Here is a 21,068-nt window from a genome sequence, read left to right on the forward strand (position 1 = left end):
GGGTGATCCGATTGGTAATTCAAAGAATTAACAATGGATTCCTAGGAATCGCACTAGTATATTCAGCGGCATTTCATGAAACAATTGTTTAAATAAATTTTAAGTTTATTGAAAAAACATTTATGAATACTTAAACTAATAGTTATATCCTTCTTCTTTCATTTCAGGTAAGCGACAAAACCCAGACTTGACTAAAGAATACTCCATTATAACGACTAATTCAGGGATAGCTCTATACCTAAAGCGTTGTTTTCTGAGTGTTTGTGTGTGTCCTGTGTAAGCCCTAATCCCATGTAGCCCAACTAATTATATACCCATCGACATATATGTACTTATATTCGTGTATATGTATCTATGTATCTGTTAACCTAACCAAAAACATATTCCCTTTACATTACAAAACATTATTTCGTAGTTTTAACACCATCAGAAAACCATTCTACCATCTATCCATACCGTTCCCGTACTGAACAAAACAGACATTAACATATCGGCCAAATCCGAAATTGAAAAACAACATTTTATCTAGGAGAAAATCTATTACATTTGCATACAATTTATGGCAGGAAATTAAAAATGTTTTTCCTTCTTTTTTTTGTTTTGACAATTTGCCAAAGATTTTTCCCCCCGATTGGGGATTGTATTTTGAATATCCGCATTTAGGAAAAGAGCATTCTGAATGGATGCTTTTGGCAGGCAGTGTTTTGGCGGCTTATCAAATAATCATTTAACTTCGTTTCGAATTTTTATTTAATTAGAAAAGAGGGAGGTAAAGCGTGGAAAGTCGCTTAATTAGCAGCAGTTTTCCAAATACAACCTGCGCCCTATGAATGAATATATCTTTTCCTTCATTATACTATAGGAATATTTCAGTATATATACATATATTTATGAGTGTGTGGGAATAAGACTTCGTTCTGCTCTTAATTACAAATGAGTACGTCCCTTGGGCCTTTCCGCCTGATGCGCTCTCTCATTAGCCTTTTCAGGCGGGTCCTCTCCTCCGCCTCCGCCGCTCCTTGCTGACATTTTGGTGTCACATCTAGGAAAGGAAAATCCTCGCATTTTGGCCTACATTTTTAGGGGGAAGCCCCCACACACGTGACAGGTGCCAGGAGAAAAAGTGAACGCAGTGGGAATGAGTAGATGAGGGCCAAGATACAGAAAATCGTATCTTTAAGTTAAGTAAATTTATCCAGAGGGGAAAAAACAGTAGAGGAAAGAATTTCCTTTCACTGCTTATTGAAGATTAGAAATAACTTTAAGGTGTGTTACATCTCATCTCCCTCGATTCTGAATTTATGCCCCTTAAATCAGTTTAAAATCAAAGAAAATTAAAATAGACTTACAATTCTTTCATATCTATGCAACAAACCATGCAAATTAGTTTCAAAACTAGATAAAGAAACTTCTGAATGTCTCCTGACATCCCTGAACTCTTTCAATCTTTTTTAGAACTGCTTCTTCCTCTTCCTATGGTTGAAATTCCCAGAACCAGGCTCTTAAGAGTATTCAACTTTAACATAAAATGTTAGAAATAATTTCCTGAAACTCCCATCACGCCGGCATTTTATCCCCACCCACCATCCCTGTCTATCTATTAAAATTACAACAATTATTAAGTATACGCCCGGGGCTTCTCGCACGCAGAGCAGGCTCAACATTTATTCAAATTAAATTTGAAATAAAAACACACTCGCACCCACACAATAAACGTCGTGCATACCAAATAAATAGTAAACATTTTTTTACTCTGTTTACATTATAAATATATTTTCGTATATTGTGTTGTATATTTTGCTGTACTATTGGTTGGTCTCCTGTTTCCTGTTTCCTGTTTGCGGTAGTCGTAGGATATTTATGTTGTGTGTCTAGCAAAATAGTTGTTGCATAATTTAACATAGTTTTTCCTGTACTGTCCTAGAATACCCGAACAGGAGCCCCGAACATGACTGATTTATAATGATATTTATACATACATAAATGTATAAGGTTGGTCCCCTCCCCCTTTCGATCCTGTTGTCGTTGTTGCTGCTGCTGTTGGTTTGGCTTACCTTTGATAATTCATTTCATATATGTATATATTGTATATTGTAAATATGTTTTCATTAGCGCATTTTAACATGGTCTCTCTCCCCCTCAAATTGTTGTGTACATATCAATAACATAAATGATTAAAAATGGTTTTGGTATTTAATAAAAATAAGTAAAATAGTTTTTAATTGGTGCAGCCACAGCAAAAAATATAGGAAATCTTGTGCATAAATCATTTTGTATCAATCATGAATTATAATGTAAAATACTTGTACCTTAACCCCGTAGTCGTTGTTGAGAGATCTGTGTGTGTGGTGGATCCTGTCCTGTAATTCATTATCTACCTGATGATCCACTTGACAGACGCTTCAATCCACTTATAGAGTATTCGTATATTGGTACTTCATGTAAATAGATTTCTGCGTGTTTTGTGTCTTTTCCTCAACCCCCACCCTCTTATACATGAAAAACTAAAATCAAAATTCATGGCAAAAAATTTTAATATATTTTGTGCATTTTGTATATATTATATCGCTATCTGAGAAACCCCCCATTGAATAATAAATAAATCAATAACGAGCCCTCGCCACGCATTTTAATTGAGAACAAACGCATTCCGAACGTGGTTGGCCATCATCAAAAAAATATCCAGAATGTTTTCAACTCGTACGATATATACATATCCATATCCCCAAAAACCATATATTTATATATACCCATACAAACGATGTAGTGAAAACCCATAATATGACCTCACAAAATAACCACGAAAACAAAATAAAAAAAAAAAATCATCAAAAAGTTTTTAAGTGAGATCGAAATGAAAAAATTGTTTTACCAGTGGCGACTTTTCTTCTTTTCTTTTCCGGTTTTCTTTTTATATTTCAGGTTTCAGACACCCATTAAAGCGTTTGCCTGCCTGACAGCAGCCACAAGGTAAGCTCTAACCAGCTGATCAAAGCCCCCACATAACCCGAAATAAACCACCCCCCGAAATACTCGTAAACCCCATAAGTCCTTAAGCTTAATTCAATTATAATTGTTGTACCGTGTGTGCTCTGTTCTCCGGTAGATAATCGATACCAAAAAAACATTCGATTGGCCCGTAAATGGAACTAAAATTGTATAAATTAATATTAGAAATATACATATATAGAAAATATTTGTGGTTTTATTATTTAATTTCTTCCGATAGCATTGTGGATAAAACCGAATAACAATTTTTATTAAATTAGAATGCGTTTTTATTTGTGTTCCTGACCTAATTATTTTATATACTTTTATATATACTGTATACTTCTTAGAAAACTGTCTAGAATTTATGGTTTAAACAAATTTTTGTAAATAATCTATCTGTAGATTTACTATAGAACTTTGTTCTAGATTTTACGTAGAAAAAAATTGGTCAAAATCTATTCAAAATTTTATATTTCAACATTTTTTAACAATTGTCTGATGTAGTGGGAAAAACATATGTTCTGTTTTTTGCTTTTGACTGAAATATGGTAATTAAAACTATAATTCAATCGTCTGTTAAAAAAACAGTTTTCATAAATATATAAGATGTAAAAATGCAACCCAGAGCAGCGTCGTCGAAAAGAAAGATTTTTTAAAAATTATCATAAACTAAAAACACGATAGAAAATGTCCTGGGGTAAAAATACCACAGTTTTTCTGAATTTTAAATTGAGGTGAATACCTTCACAGCTTTCAATTAACCCGAAACTGTTAAACCACAACAATCGAACGGGACATGAACCCAATTTGAATTTCAAATTAAATGGCTATAACCCATACGCCCTGTATGCCATAGGAATTTAACAATAAGGAACATATTTATGCATTAAACAATAAACCGTCGAATGGGCAAAAGAGCAAGAGGCAAAAGGAGTGAATGGCTGGAACGCTTTAATCCCATTTGCGGCTGCTTGTTGCATTTGGCAGACAGCCTTGGCGGACAGATCCTGGCCTGGCAGGGTCCTTTGCCTGCTGTGTGCTGTCTCTGGCCTGCAGTTATTATGTCTTCTTCGCCTGCTGTTAGCCTGCTATCATATTATTGTTCATACATATAGAATAAACCTACTATTTGCTGTGCAATTTGTTGAACATTAAGAGTGTGGAAGATGGAGCGGGGAGGACCTCTTAATGTATCTAATGTCTCGGCACTGAAGCGTACGTGCTTATGGTCCTTGACTTGGATATTCTTCGACCTTGTCCGTCCTGTCTGTTGTACATATTGCCAATTGTGTTGTGTTTCTCTTCTCACACAGGTGTTGGTCTTAATGGCGTGGTGTCCTGTGTTCACAATATATCAAATTTGCATTAAAATGTTTCTCTTGGGGCTTCAAATAAATAGATGGTGCACGGGGATAATCAGGCCGTAGGGAGGGGAAAAGCAATCTCATAATTCCCCAAAGCTAGACTTTAAACGATAATTACATAATCACAATCGTAATCGGTGATAATGACAACACTTTAGCGCCATCAAGCACATCATAAAAAATAGAGAGAGTGGACAGGCAACCCGCTAAAAACATCAATTACCAGAGCCAGACGACGGTTGAGGAAACCCGGCCAACAAATTGGACGCCAGCCCCCACACACACACACACACGAGAGCATTGCAAATGGCTGCCAACAGTTGCAGTGGCAGTGGCAACAACTACATGCATTTGCAACATCAGAGCCACATGCAATATTTTATCTGCTAATGTGTAATTATAAACAATTTTGTTGTTTGTTATTTATAATGGTGCAACAAGGGAGCCGCACATCCAAATAAAAAAAAAATACTATAGAAACTAAAGCATTTTTTCGTACTCACATTTATTCGAATTCAAGGGGTATATTGTCGTTTTGATGAAGTTTGTAACAGCTGGAAGAAAGTGTAGTTCATTATTGGATTCTCGGGCATTCTCTTTGGCACTTTTTCGCTTGTGCGCCTGAGCACTCTTTGTGGGAACAATTGGTAGCAAGTTAGTGCAATTGGTTGCCAGGAAATACAAGCTTTTTATACGAAAATGAAATCAATAGAAAACATTAAATACAATACCTTGTGCTTTCCTCTACAAATATATTTATCTATCTATGTATATATCTCTCCGATCATCTATCTGTTTAATAAAACATTTCTGAGAGACTTATTTGAAGAGTATATAAGAAGAATAGACATGTATTATCTAGGGGTATCCCTGTGGTCGACTTTTGTTTTACCCACTTTATGTTGTTGCTGCACTTATAATTGTGCAACCATTATTTCAGCTATTGTTGCCACCGCGTTTGTTGCATTGTGCGGGTGCAATTTTAACAAACGACTGGCGATAACAATCGCTGGCAAAATTGTCCCAAGAGAGAGAGCAAGGGGTTGGCGGGGGAATGCGTGAGTCTAACACATTTGCCACATTCCAAAACTGACAATCGATATGCCATACGCCCCGATGTGCGATACGCGAAACAAGCAGCCGGAGAGGGGAAACGCGGATGAAGGTGCTAAAATTCCATGGCAGAAAAAGTTGTTTCCAACCAAAAACAAAAAAAAAAAACCCCATTGAAAATAAAATGGCGTGAAACACGCAACAGCAGCAGCAGAAGTATGAAAGTACAGCAGCAACGAAATTAATTGCATTCAAATTTATGTTAGAAATTAAAACTGGTACTGGCGTCACATCGTGTTCTTTCTGCGGTTTCATTTTGTGGCTGCAATGGCAACTGCTGTTCCTCTGGAAAGTAGACTACATAAATATCGAGTACTTATTGGGGATTGCGAAATTTTAGATATACTCTGGATTGGTGAAAAAACCTGAGGAATAAATGGAATTTGCAAGGAACAATCTTCGTTGATAGCAAACTAAGAAAGTTCTAGAAGACTATCTAATACTTAAGTCAGGTATGAGTGGAGCTATAGCTGATACAATTCGTATGCCACAAATATAAGCCTCAAAGTTACATTCGCAAAGCTTTATTGATTGACCCGTAAAAATTTTCCCCTCTGTTCCCTCGCTCCTTTTTCTGTCCCAAATCTTCTTAACAGGCTGGACTCGTGGATTCCTTCTAATTTACATTTGCCTCTTCTATAATGCTCGATCCTTAGGTCGTGGGAAAAATGAGAGCATACTTTTCAGCTGCCACCAAACAAGACTCGGACCGCAATCAATTAAAGTTGCGCTGCGGCCGGGACAGGCATCTAGCGTTAGTTGGTTTTTGTGTCACACAGATGCTGCAACACGCAGAGACAGTGCTGCGGCAATACAAAGGCAGCACGGGGAATGGCTGAACCTGGGGCTGTGGCTGGGGATGGGGATGGGGGTTCGCTCTACTGTTCCAATTATTGTCGCCCTTTCACCTGGCTCTGAAGCCCATTTTTGTTTTTCGTTTGTGGATTCTGTTCGGTTTTAGGTTGTTGTTGTCCTGCGCTGTGTTGCTGTGGCACTTTTAATTTCCCAGTCGAACAGTGGCGTTTCCCTTTCCCCATCGCGCTCCAACCGGAAGCGTATTGTTACGGAAGAGCCCCGCATTCTACTGCCATTCTCTTCGCTGTTTTTTTTTTCGTTGTTTAACAACATCCGCCTGGTGGCAGGGCTTTAATTACGTCGAGCGTTACGTTTTTTATAAGCTTTTTTCCCTTTGCACTTGACTCAATTTTGAGTCAAGTTGTTTCGTTTTGGGGCAAGCCAATTCCTGGAATTGACAGTGACAGTGGCCAGAAGGAATAAATTTACTCCTCTGGTGGCTACAGAAGCTACAATACAAATTTCCATGGAAATGGCCATCTGGCTGCAAGAGCCACCTGCCTTGGCTCTGACTAATCAATCCTGATTTTGTTCCTTACAGCCGGCTCGTCTGCCAATCTCTTTTTAAACCCAACCTCTGTCCAGTCTGCTGCTCAACCAATACTCTCTGGCCAGGTCCTGGCACAACCACTTAATTTCCTACACTGCGTATACGAAATATCGATGTAATTTCCTTACAAATGGAATTTATAGTGCAACTGGATCAAGCCTTAGGAGTGCAGGACCACCAAAAGCAATAGCAGCAGCTGTCTCTATTACAATTACATTCCCATTTTCCATTTTTGATGCGTTCGCTGATAGAATTTCAGCAGCCATACGCACCGTTGTACAGGCAATACTCTGCGAACGAATGGGTGTGTGGGAGTGTGTGCAGAGCTGATGATTTATGCATTGGCCAACACCTTTGGGGGTGGTACCAAAAAGGGGTTACGGACAGCGGTGGCAGCTTATGTAAATTCGTGCGAATCGCGTTTTCAATTTTTGCCTTTTGTTGTTTTTGTGGCACTGGTGGAAATATGCAAATGAAGCTCATAATTTGCTTACAGCTAAAGGCGGGAAATTACCAAAAATGAACTACGATGTTGAACAATGGCGGCGGGGTGGCAGAGGGATGATACTGAAAGAGCGGCAGTACGTGAGGGAATTGGTGGCACAAACTTTCAGCCACAGGGCAGCAGCGCAAAAACTTTCATTGCAAAATGGCACTGGCACTGGCACTGGCCAAGTAGTAAAAGATAGGATAGGTCTCCCACAGCCACGAAACGTACACCAGTTCCTGCCATTCTTCCTTCGCCCTCTGTGATCCTCCTCCTCCAAAGAGAGAATCTTCCAAAAATAAAAAAAGGAAAACTTTAGCACTGCACACATGACCCATTAATAAGCGCACGGCATTTGCTGGTCTGTCATTTTTTTTGGGCTGCCAAAAGGAGGAAAAGAGTGGCGAAAGCAGTGGTTGCACGTTGTCAACATAAATTTCGGAGGCAGCCATGAACTGGTGCTGGCACAGCTGGTGGCAAAGTTTACACTTCTTGTGCAATTTAAATGCGTTTATCTATTTGCCAAAAGCCCACACACTCAGTCCAAAAAGTATGCCTAGGGAAAATTTAATAGGCAAATTTGCCTATCTCAAAATCATTGCTCGAGTATCTTAGCGCTCAATCCAAGTCGATAGCAATCTCTGACGATGCTGAAGGTCAAGGCTGCAGGCATAATTAAAAATCCACACTATAGCGAGTGGGCGTGGCACCACATTCGCTGTATCTTATGGATTGCAGATACACAATTGCAGTCTCAGCAATTGGGATGGCCTGCCAATGGCAAGTCAATGATAATGACTCAAAAAGCGGAAGCTATGAATAAATTTGGCCTTGCACGAGCACGCACACGCTCACGCTCACGCAGATACAAATACATAGATACGGGATGCATGAACAAGTCAAGTGCTTAATATGCAGGCAACGTTCGCACGGGCCAGGAAACGGGGGCAAGCGAATGGGTACCGTGCAACGACCACATCGATATGTACGAGTATATGTATGTATATACCCTGACCCAGCGGCGTACTTACGCGCTCGTACAATAGCCGATATGTCTATATGTGTGTATACGTAATTCCTAAATCATAATTTCGGGGTGGAGATGGAGATGGAGTATCCATTTCCCGGGCCATGGCTGGGGCCTTGCGTGGAGGAGACGGATACATAGCCCCAATATGCGTTCAATTAACTTAACGTTTTGCGCTTAGTACGTGACGTGTGGAATTGCACTTAAACGGTTTATTCTAATTATATTTTATGCATACCCTACCGAAGGCTGCCTGTGAGGGATAAAGGATTTCCGGCTGAATACCGGCTTTATTGAAGATATTATTGGCTGAAACAAATACCAATTAAAATATTGTGTGAACCTTTCGATTGATTTCTCTGGCATGGAATGGAAGTGTAATGATTTGTGGATATAAAGACTATTTTGAGACAGAAAATAGATTGCTAAATCTGAATACCTGCCACAAGAGTGTCCCTTATACAGATCCCCAATTTAGATATTGATTATACGCCTAAGCACTAAAGAAGTTTCATCACGCAGTTATGGCCTGCAGTTTGCATAGAAATCATGCCATTGTTTCAAACTCTTGAGGCATGTCATTTCTCCATCTCAACCACACGGCAGGCAGGCAGCTTTCATAAGGACATCCGTGCATCCAGTAGGAAACCGCTGGCTCCTTGCACAGGGCAAAGATAGATACAGGGACAGGATGGATGAGTGGGGTGGACGTTCATTTGACGTCAGCGGCAGGTCTGCCTGCTTTGGCCCAGGTGAAGCAAATTCAATTAAACTTTTGTTTTCATCACTCCAAAGCACTCGCCCTGCCCGCATCCGCTGTGTTCCACGGGCACTGGGTGCTACGGCCAAGTTATACAAATGGCAAGTCACGTTAGTCCATTTGCAGGCCGTGGTTGCGGGTGGCCACGTTTCACATTCGAGGGGCTTACCGTCTACCATTTGGCTTTAAATAAATATTTAACCTACCATAATTGGAAACTCGAAAAGAGCAATTAGCAATGGTCCAGCAATGATACAACTTTTCCAAAGCTTTAAGTTATCTTTTCCTGTCCGAAATGGAAATTATCTTGGTCGAATCGATTGTGTGGTGGCCGAGAGAGAAGGTTACTGGCCTCAAACACAGCTGTCGAAGCTAATTGGGTTATGAACATTCTCTGGAATGGAACTGGACCACAACTCTCTCTGCGGTGTCTGCTCTTCTGTGCTTTTAAAGCCCGTGGCCTTAAGCTCCTTTCTGGCCATTTCTCTTTTTTTCTGTTTCACTGTTTTTTTTATTGGTCAGTTTTCGCTGTTACTTGGCCTGGCTGGGAGAGCACTTAAATTTTTAATTGCAGCTAATTAAAAAAACACATCAAAACGGAATATAGAGCAGAAATGAGCAAACTCAAAAGTGTGCAAAATATCAACAGGAAAAATGTTCAAATGTAATGGTGGCTGGGCAATGAACGAATCATGAGTACTCTGTCTCTTAAATTGTGGTTAAAAACGGCTTTTACATTTTATATAGGAGAACAAAATGAATGAATATAATCCTTTTTTCGATGGGAATCAACTTTAGAGAACACTGCGAACTCTGAGCTAACGTTTCAACATTTCTTCGGTGGTCGATTCAAAATATATCATTTTGCTATATAACTGCAGAAATCTGACTTGTATTCTACACAGTTTTCTGATGATTTACAGGAATTTTTGTGCATTTATAAAGATTTTATTATATTCATAGATTTAATAAATATGTAAATTCGACTGACATACAATAAAATGTATCTGATATATTATCCCTTCGCTTGGTCGGAAGATGGTATAAATTTCAGTCTTGAATCCGAGCGTGTTACATATTTAAATTAAATATTTTTCATACAAATTTAATATTAACTGTTTATTTTAAATTGCTTTATATTTAGATTATTTATATTTATTTTTAAATCAAAGGGAATTATATTTTATGTCACTCTGTTCATATTTTTAAATTTTTCTTAAAAAAGAACATTGTTTATATATGTTTTTGAATTAATTTATTAAATCACAAAAAAATCACCCGAAACTTTGAAAAATTCCCATGCTTGAATGGCTTGAATGGCTTCTATTCGCCGTAAGAAGTTTTCTCAAATTTTTCTCAATCGCAATTTTCACTTTGATATAGAATTCTGCTTGACTGAAATTTGTAGAGAACACAACGTACCCTATGAACTGCTCGGGGGTCTCGTGTTAGGGTAGATATGTGTACGAGTATGTATAAAAAAGGGCAGATAAATATTTAACAAGCTGCACAGAACATACAAACAAACGCAGCATACACACACACACACACACACACACAGAAGCTCACATGGATGGGCACACACACGCACACACTTGTTGTTGGTGCAGACACTTCAAAAAAGAGAAACTTTGAGGGACAGCCAGAGAGAGCGAGTGAGAGATGGCCACAGAAACAGAGATAGAATGAGCTGCAGAATGGAGGAGCAGAACGCAGTCGACACTTGAACATTAAGCAACAAACTCGACGTGATAAATTTTCCCTACTTTGAGGGAAATGAAAATAAATTTTTCACCCAAAAAACCGGAAACTTTGGCCAAGGCTGTGTGGAGGGTCCAGGATGCTGAAATTACTGGGAATTCTGTGCAAAAAATAAAAGGGGAGATGAATAAAAGTACATACATATATATTAAAAAAAAGGGCAACTTTTATAGTCCAAATTAATAATAGAAAATAAAAAAGAAATCAAAAGATTAAGAGCATAAGAAAAAGTTGGTACTTTCTTTGATCTGTATAGTCTGCTTGTTCCTTAGAGGATCCACTGTACTTGGCTGTGGGACGGTGTCCCAAACTATTCCCATAGGATAGTAAAGTGTGAATAATTTTTGGTCACAAACGGAATAAGTTTGAAAACATCTACTATGCTTACATTTGTAGCAAGGATTCCATGCAAGGAATTCTTTTTCTTTACCACAAACTAAAATTAAACGTCGTATCTTGTTGACCATTTGGCCTTTAGCAAAAACATTGTAGTAGCATTTACAAAACCATGCTCATTTCTAAGGCTTTAATGTTGTTAGAATGAGCGGAAATACAAGTACTTGTGTTACCATAATGAAACACTGACAATTATATTGTACAAGTCATACATACATATGTATGTTCCAAGGGTAGTTTGCTAAAGGTCGAAATTGCTAATAGAACATGGAACTACCAGCAGGGAGACCTTGCTAATAAGTGATATATGTACCACTTACCCACTTACCACTTATGTATGTACTACTAAAACTTAAAGATACTGGTGTTATTTAAAGAACTAGATAATCCAGTTTAATACAAGAAATGCAGTCTATGGGCTCTTCTTTAATTATATTATTTTAATTGATCGGTCAGTAGATCGTAGGGACTTTTGCACTGCCTAAAGTATTGATTCACACCGAATCCATGAATCCTGTTGCTGCTATTCTCTTTCAATTTTGCTCGCATTTGTCATAAGTGATGGGGGAAAAAAAAAAAAACAAGAGAGGAGCTCTAACTCTTATAGTCTCTGACATCTAGGCGTCCATCAAGACGGACAGACAAAAAAATCTATATCGACTTGGCTATTGCTAGTTTATGGGATTCGAAATGCATCTTTCTGGGTGTTCCACAAATCTACATTCACCAAAAAACTAATATTTTGTATCTATTAAATTTGAAGATAAAGAATATAAAGATGAGAAACACTTTAATTTGAAGGAAATTCAAGATGTCTGAGGCTTTCCACAATCTGTATACCAGAAATTGCAACAAGATGAAACATCAGACAGACAGACGTTGGTCATTTTTGGACAGGACAAAGCCTACTCCCTGTCAGTTTAGGGTCTGTCTCTGTCTCGGTGTCCCCCTTTCCCTGTCTGCCTTGCCTTGTCTGCCTTTCCGCTTTCATGCTTATCAGACGGTTTTTTCTGTTTTTGCAGTCGCTGCATACTTTTAGGCGCATATCACGCCATGTACAAAAGTTGTTCGTGGGCCCCAGCCATGGTTCATTGCACTCCTCCTACTGGCCCGTGCAATGAAAATTGCTACGCGCCAGAGTTTTATTGCCCGGAAATGCCTTTTCTGGGCTAGGCGAGGCCCGAAAGTTTTACTCGGAACAGCCCCCCGATATGCCATTCCGCAATCTGCATAACGCGGGCGAACAACAGAGTAAAACTCCGAATTGCAGTTGCAATTTTCGGTTGCGATTGTCGCATGTTTGGACGCAGTCAACAGGACATATGGAGGGGCTCGAACTTCGATTATGGCAGCTAATAAAAGACGTGGAAAGGGGGGGGATCCCCGGCATAGGCGCATTCTGAAATTCGGGATTTATGAGAATTTTATGGCTTTTGAGGTTATGGTTGTTCTTCTTGTTGTGGATCCTTCGTATTCCTTGAAGTTGTTCCTCGCCTTGTCGCCTGTTTGGCAGCAGGTCATAAAAATTCAATTACGCCAAAGAGGGCGTAGGTGGCGAGGTGCAGCGTGTAGGCCGAAACAAAAAGTCAGAACGAAGAAGGGCCATAAAACTGAATGAATGCTGATTTTTCTCGGAGAGAAGTGAGCAGGGGGTCTGCGAAAAGTATGCCACACATTTTTTATTATTTTACACGGCTTTGACACACATGCATATATGATATAAATGGGCGAAGGACCCCGCCCACACATGCCACAGAAGGAGGGATGAATGCATAAGAAAGTGTGTGGAAGATGCTGGGGAGAAATGGGATACAAGAATTGCCAAAATGTAGGAAACCCCTTGAGATGCCACCACATGAGCACCTAAGAGTATGCGCCTCAAAATGTATCTTGTATGCAAAACGGATGCGATGCGGTGGGAGAAGAGGAAAAACGAGGTGGAAACTACTTGAGAGATAGGAGAAAAGGGGAAAAACTTACCTCTCTGCTTGATAACTAAATGGAAACAGGGCCTGTTCTGGTTTAGAATTTAAGCCACAGATACGCGTGGCAAATAGGAACACGTGCAAATAATTATTCAAGTTTCTTTTACTCTACAACACATTCTAGCTGGATAGTAAAATGTATCTTTTGCTAAATAGATGGATAGAATGATTTGCTTTGGAAACATGATCCGTTTCTCTTTCGTGGCCCAAACACTTTCACATTTAAATATTGACCCGCCCAGCGATTAAGGGGAAAAGGCAATCCTCTGATGGATGGCTCAAACATCCGAGAGGTTAAATGCCTACTTATATCCTTTCCAGGAGCTGCTGTTGCTGTTTGTGGTCTTTTCACAGAACTTTGCATTATCCTGGTGTAAGTGGTTGGGTGGAGGGGTAAGTGCTTCGGCTCAAATCTCTCTCCTTCGTGTCTTTGCTTTACTTTTTCTCCATCTTTTTCTCCGCTTTGTGTGTGTGTGTGCGTGTGTTTTTGTGGCTGGTAGTTATTAACCTCTTTCCTTGTCTGCTTTGTTGCAGTTGATAAACTATAGCCGTATAAGCCACAGAGCTGCTTATGCATGTAAATATGGCTGGCCATATCCGTACTTTAGGGCTCTCTTAAAAGCTAAGCCGCCTGTAGGCCCCTGTAGTTGTACAATATTTGCTTGCACTTGGCCAGAGATAATTGGCCCTCGACATGGGGCATCAGGCAGTGTGTGAGGAAGTGGAATGTGAATGATTAGCAGTATGGTATGCAATATGATTGACAAGTCCCACAACATGATACTCTTAAGGAGCCCACAAGTCATTCGATTCAAATTCGCCCGGCTCTTTAGAACCTGCCATTGAATGACATGTTTTGATAAATTGTTTGATTAATGGACGCATGTGCGCAAATATGGCTTAAGTGCTTCTGCAGTCAGCGAAGGGCTTACGTATCGATAGCGGGGCTGAGAGGACACACTTCATGGCTGTGACCATTAAAAATAATTTCCTTTCGCGTTCGTCTAAAAGCGCACTCCAAGCCGCAGAGAGGGGCTGGCAGGGAGACAGATTCAAAAAGAGTAAGGGGCAGAGAGACAGCTGAAAATGACAAAATCTGTCGGATGCCAGGGCGATGTTCATAAATCAAAGTGACACCCACGACTGCCGCTCACACCCACACATCCATCCACCCGCAGAGAAAAGCAGAGACACATTTTCCACATTTCCGGCGCGCTCATTAAAAAATTGAGCGCCATTTGCCAAAGCGGAACCAGCGGGAAGGCGTGATGGCGGGAACCCGAAGAGAAATTGCATGTCCTCTCTCCCGCATGAGAGACATGCATATGCATGTCGGCGGGCGAAAAACTCCACTCAAAAAACTAACACATCATAAATCTTGCACAAGTATCCTTAAGCGTTATCCCCCTCCCAAGCACACACCCAAAGAGCCATGAAAAAATCTCATCCACATAAAAGGCAAAGCGAACGGGGGCGGCGAGGAGGTTGTGTTAAGATTTTTCCTTTTTTAATTACAAAAGCCTTCAAACGGTTCGTTGGTTGGTCCGCTCTGTTCCTATCCGTTCCGGGCTGTGTTGGGCGCCCATAAATATGCAACACTATTTTTCGGGCGTTTTTTTTCTCTCTCTTGTACACACCACTCTGTATCACCGTCTTGGCTTCTGTACTCATGTATGCAATAAGAAATTTGCCAAGGGCCAAGCAAACGCTCACGTGGCGTTTACCCATGACATGACCAAGCTGTCGTCGTCTCATCTCATCTTTTGCAGCCTCATATCCCACTTCCCAGTCAGCAGCGCCCATTCTCATAGGAAAGAGTCCTTGCCCCAAGCGAATTTTTTGCGAGTGGCCGCAGCAACAGCTAAACTTGAGACTTTTGGCACGTGCATCTCTCCCTCCCCCTCTCCCTCACTCTGGACTCCCCTCCCTCTTCTGGTGTGGCAAAACTTTTTTCTTTCCTCCCCCCATAGTTCAATATGTTCTCTAATGAAACTTGTGCCAAAGTGTGATATTGATTGTTGCACAGAGATAGAGCATAGAGAAGCGATAGAGAGAGAGATAGTGAACGAGATTGGGATTGAGATTGAAAGAGTGAAAGAGCGATAGAGAGATGGGCCCTCGGGCAAAAGCTGAATTTCACTTCAGCCTTCAGTAAGTTTTTCGTGTAACTTTTCTGAGATGAAAAGTACTTGTATTTGCATGGAGAGTGACTCAGCTCTTGGCGGAAATAAATCATGACTGGCTTAGCTTTAAGGTAAGGCACTGAAGCTCAAAGGAGCTGAAAGATTGAACATTTTGTGTAGGTGCAAGAATGAGAAGAGTTTCGATTGTGTTGATTGCCTCAATAAGCTTCGGGCTGTCTGGCAACTTGAGAGATGGGATGGACTGATGCTTGAAAATTAATGATTAGTCTGTGACAATTCTATAGAGATATTAAGGTTCCATATAATTAACTTCCCATTATATTATCTAGTCTAAACGTTTACCATTGTATTGTCAGTAATCTAAGGAAAATAGTTCTAGAAATTTAGTAAACTGCTCAAAAGTGTGCAGAGAAAAAAGGAACTACATTTAATTGAATTTTCCGAAAGAGATGAATTTTATTTCCTTAATTATGGTATTTTTCTATTGATTGAAAACCTTATTCACAATAAGGCCACATTTCATAAAGGTAAAACTAATTTAATTGCAAAAGTATTTCATAATTTTCTCTGAAATGCTTGTCATCCATGTGAATGTATAGAATATGAGGAGCAACCTGCTGTTTTCCTCCTACAACACATATGTATATAGATATCATTCCATGTTACGGCACAGCTATTTTCCCATTTCAATGACACCGATGATCTGGCAACTCTCCATGAAAGGACTCCTGCTCCCGCATGGCATTTGATACGATTTTATTCATCCATGTCGAGCGCTCCAGACTCCATTCCTGGCAACAGGGAAGCATCCCCCAAAGTTTGCCCAACTTCAAGTTCTTTCTGTGCCACCCCAATCTCTTACCAGTTTCAAGTTCTTTCTGGCCAAGTCCTGAACAACAAAAAAACAAAGGAAAAAAAACACTTCCGTTTTGCATTTGATACTGGGGTTCTTCCTGTTCCTCCTTCCCCTTCATGCTTTGTCGTCTGTTGTTTTTGTTGCGCTTTTTTCCTATAAACTCTTGCAGATTTTCTATTTTTCCTCTCTGTCACACTTGCTGGTGCTCTCCCTCTTGTTTCTGTAGCCCTGGGGGTATCGTCTAACCCTCGCAGGGAAATGCAATTTACAGCAACACAAAAAATTGACTTTCTTTCCACCGTAAGCTGTTGTTGCAAGTACTATTAAAAAAAAAAAATAGATAAGCAGACTATTTAATTTCCTAGATAATATTGTTGTAGATGTGTTATTCTATATTTTTGTTGCCTTTCCGTCATTATCCCTAGCCTTCTCCCGTAATAGAGTTGATCTGAAAGAAAAAACGAAAGAAAAAACATCATAATTGACCTCATTATAATTGCATTTCGTTTTCCGTTCTCCTCTCTGTCTTTTGCAGGTCAGTATCTGAGATGAATTTCACATCACTATACGAGTACGCTGGGTAAGCCATTGGATTTAAGCTTAATTATGGGGGGAAATTATTGATTGAATGTTGAGCGAACGATGAAAAGGGGGTGTCTGGTGCAAGACGAGTGGGCGAAAGCCCTCAATGTCCGTCCCCCATTGTGCGATGTCATTATAATGCCCGCTACCTTTTCGGATTATGCATATATTTGTAATTCCGTTCCCATACATTCTCCCTAAACCTTTCAAAAACCATTGCACACAAACTAAAAACAAAAGCTTTAAAAGCAAAAATTCAAATAAAAATTTCATCAAACTTTTGTCGAGGGGGATGGGATAAAAGCGCAGAGGATTGGAGTGGCAGGACAGCTTGAACTTGGTTTTCGCTTTTGGCAGCAGCTCATGCAGCATTATAATTGGCATACAAAAAGCACCAATGAAAAGCGAAACAAAGTTTTCCCCGGCTCCATAGGGAAAGTAAAAATATCCCAGCCCTACAGTCAATTTTGCTTAAAGTTTAAGTGGTTATAGGGGGGACTCTTGTTTTTAATTTATAACGAATTTTCGTAGATTTTGTTTTCAGTTTTTTGGATTTCAATGAATTTTGAGTTGGAAAATTTTAATTGAAATTATTAACTTGAAGGAAATTAAATTATAGCCTGGTTACAGCTAGCTGATCGCGCGTCAACGTTCACGGGTGACTGGCAATTTGCCAATCAGCCAAGGGCCAATTTCCGCCTACGGGCAGTATAAAATACATATAAAAATACTTCAAAGTAAATACTGAAATAATTAATAACACAATAAAATAAATAATGACAGCTTTCCTAAGGGAAATCTACAGAATTTACGCTCAGAATTCTTCAGCTGATTGATATTTGTTTAGATACAAGTCTCATAGCATCTCATCTCTGTGCCATTACCATAGATTATAACTATTTCGTTGGAATAATTTCATTCTTTTATAGACAATTTATTAAGAACTCCCAATAAAAATGTAAATCGCATTATCCCACTTTTCTTTTTGAAGCGATTCAGATGATAAAGATTACTTAAAAGTTAAAACGATTAAAATAGACAGTGCACTTCGTCCTCTCTATCCCATTTAAACACTTAAAAGAGCATTTCCAGTTGAAAACAATTTGAGAATTTGTGTAAATTGAAGCGTTTATTTGATTATTTTGTGCACACTTTTTTGCACGCTAAAAAATTAAATGTTCGTTATAAATTGCTTAATTTTTTCCCCCCAACGTATGCGTACGACAAAAGTGAAATACAAACTCATGTTTTACAATTTAAGTAAATAAAAAAAGAGAGAAAGAGATGGCAAACAGATGGAGTATAAGAGAGAGAGAGAGAGAGGGCAAGAGCAATGCCAACAAACGACAAAAATTGCGGTGAAGCAAAAGTTGGTCCGAAAAATTCAACAGAGCTCAGAACCAGAATAACGAGTCCGTGTCCGTGTCCATGTCTGTCCGTGAATGCTGGATGCCTCTGCTCCTGTAGCGACTTCTGACCTCTGCCCCTGCCCCCGCCCCTGCCTGGCATATGCAGTTTTTGCAATATTTACCCAGGAACAGAATGTAAGGGAATGCCGGGATATACGGGTTTGCTGAATGTCATTGTTAAAAGTGGTGCATTCGTTCGGGGATTTTGTAGAACAGAACAGTAAAGGAACAACAAAAATCGTATTGCTCGCTCAATGAATTATAATGTTGGACCGTTCAATTTGTATTGTGTCACAGTGCCATTGAATGGGTGGAACACTCCCCTGCCCACCGGGAACAGGGGGGCATCTTTGCATAATACTACCCGTATAAAAAATAAGAGAGGAAAATGGATAAAAGGCAAATCTGGCTTACGTGTGGGGAGCATTTTGCGTATCCGGCGGGATGGCTGTCAAGCTTAATGATAAGTAAAGTAACTTTCAGATTTTTGTGGCGTGTTTTCCATCCTATTTTTTGTGAGATGTTGGATGCTCTCTCTGGAAGATTCTTTAACTTGTAAACTACATTCGCAGTTGTGTGGGGCTGCTGTGGCTTATGAGTAATTATGAACTACTCGTACGCGTAGTTTAAGTGAACTATTTTGCGTATTTCTGAGCAATTCTTCTGGACAATAATTGATTGTAGTAAATAGGAATTGCAAGTTGTTTGTAGGAGGGTAGACCATTTTGTATGATGTATGATATCCACGAACAAAACGAAGTCGGGAGGCGATATATATTCGTCAAAACTCTTCACTCAATATTCTTCCTTCCTCTTTACAGTGCTATGCTGTAACTATTACAGCTGTTAAATGGAGAGAAGAGCTGTACCCTAGAGCGGTAACAGGCAGGGGTGTTGACAGCGCTGTTGTTCTCTCACAGTTGCTGCCTTGCACAGGACGGAAGAGCAAAAGTGAGGTAGAAATAGATCATGGATTGCCTTATATCCGGGATCAGATTGAGTGAAACTAAGGGAAATTTTCTGTCTAAGTCTTAGTCTAAAAGCGTACCGTAGTGCTCTTAATTATGCCAATTTATGTCTTTTTCTGCTCTCATTCAGTTCTTATAAACCAAAAAAAAAAACCACTGATTGTCACTCCTCATATTCCGCGTGTATATTTTCGTTCCACTTACGCGAAAGCTTCCCATCCTTTGACCATTATGTCCCATGGCCTCAAGCCTCCCCCACACACACACACGCACACATGGCGTATGCTTAATTTATTTCCTTAACCTTATTTGGAGGCAAGCAATGAGGAAGGCAGGAACGAAGCTGACTGAAAAAGCAAACAAAAGCCTTAATTAAATTACGGCGAATGGCCTGCCAGCACAAGTTTTGAGGCGTTTCACATTAAGGTTACGTTTCTGTTTTCTGGTGTTCGATGATGCCTTTGAAGTAGACTGGAAGAAAACTTTTTATGGCCTGCTTAAAGGCGTCGGAGCGGCAGTGTGGCAGGGCGGCAGGGGCCAATTAAAGTGCCAAGATTTTTGCTGACTCTGCCCTGACGATGGGGGTTTTTCAATCAACAACAGCCAAACACAGAGCCACACATGGGCTAATTTATTTAGCAGGCAATTGGCACGTAAAGGGTTAATTGTCAGCCAGTCAGCAAAATGTGTGCGCTCGACTCTGTTCATCGATTCTGCATAACTTGCACATGTTGTTTCGAAACGAAACCCCCTTTTGGGTGCTACTTTTGTTTGGCTCACACTTTACTTTAACGCCTTTCCACAGCCATAGCCTGGCCCCTCCTTTTTGTTGATTTTTGGCTTCAGCTGCGGGCTGCCTTGAGACCCCTAACCCAAGTTGTGGCCAGGATATGGCCATCATGCATGACGTTTGGCACAACGTTCTTTCCTTGTGGATTATTGAAATGTAAATGTAAAAATCACTCGTACGCACCATTTGACAGGAGCTACAAACAGCTGCGGGCAACGAGAAATTATAAATAAAATAAATAAAAATAATATCAAATAAAATAAAATTGTTCTCTATCTGCAGGGCAGAAATGCCAGTCAGACACCTGGCCGTACCATACAATCAATTGAGTGCTCCCTCTCTAACACATTCCTACCACATTGCTTTCCCCCTGTAAGCAGCGTCCAGAACGAAGGGGTTCGTACCAAACCATTTTCCATTTCCCCAGCAATTAAGCCAGTTTTTGTAAAAATAAATTTCAGATGCTGGCAGCTATATATTGACTTTCAATTTGAGTGTCGGTTAGTTGAGTGTCGGGCTCTGTTGGAATATTGAATATTCTGCTCATCCGAAAGTTTTTAATGGTGATAAGGGCTAAAAATGTGCTTATTGTCTTTTGTAACCATCTAGGGACCTAATTTGACTATTTAAATCATATCATAGATTTCTAAATACAAAAACCTTTAAATAAATATTAGTAACATTGTTCTATCTGAAGTTGAATAGATGCATAACAGATTGGATTGGATAAATTGGATTAAAATATTCCCAAAATTCCAAAGGAATTACTTTCACTATTTTTCGCTTAGTTTTTTTGCTTTTTGGAAGCTTATTGAAGAATAAACTTTACATCCAATACCCTATTCAATGCATTCAGTGGCCACATTCAATATTTTTTCAAAAGAGAGTAAAAAAGCATCTCCATGCGATTTTACAATCCATAGATATTTTTTGCAGATACTATCTATTATGGATTACATTCCATTGGTCTCCATAGATTTGCAAACATTTGCCAATTGGCAAACAAATGCCAAATAAATCAAATTCAAAT

The 21,068-nt window shown here is 39.7% G+C and overlaps 1 protein-coding gene across 6 annotated transcripts in view; it reads left to right on the plus strand.

Annotated features, from left to right (window-relative positions):
* Window positions 1–21,068, plus strand: part of LOC108155053 (protein gar2) — a 110,009-nt gene that overhangs the window by 59,492 nt on the left and 29,449 nt on the right. For 3 of the 6 annotated variants that reach the window (XM_017285634.2, XM_033389460.1, XM_017285633.2), the window contains exons 3-4: window positions 2,923–2,970; window positions 16,825–16,869. The exons of 1 other annotated variant lie outside the window; for it this stretch is intronic. In XM_017285634.2, coding sequence (XP_017141123.1) covers window positions 2,923–2,970; window positions 16,825–16,869 — 93 coding nt within the window. The remainder of the gene's footprint in view (window positions 1–2,922; window positions 2,971–16,824; window positions 16,870–21,068) is intronic. 2 more of the 6 variants (XM_033389461.1, XM_033389462.1) reach the window with 2 other exon arrangements.

This window comes from Drosophila miranda, chromosome 2, assembly GCF_003369915.1.
Source record: "Drosophila miranda strain MSH22 chromosome 2, D.miranda_PacBio2.1, whole genome shotgun sequence".
NCBI classification, from domain to species: domain Eukaryota; kingdom Metazoa; phylum Arthropoda; class Insecta; order Diptera; family Drosophilidae; genus Drosophila; species Drosophila miranda.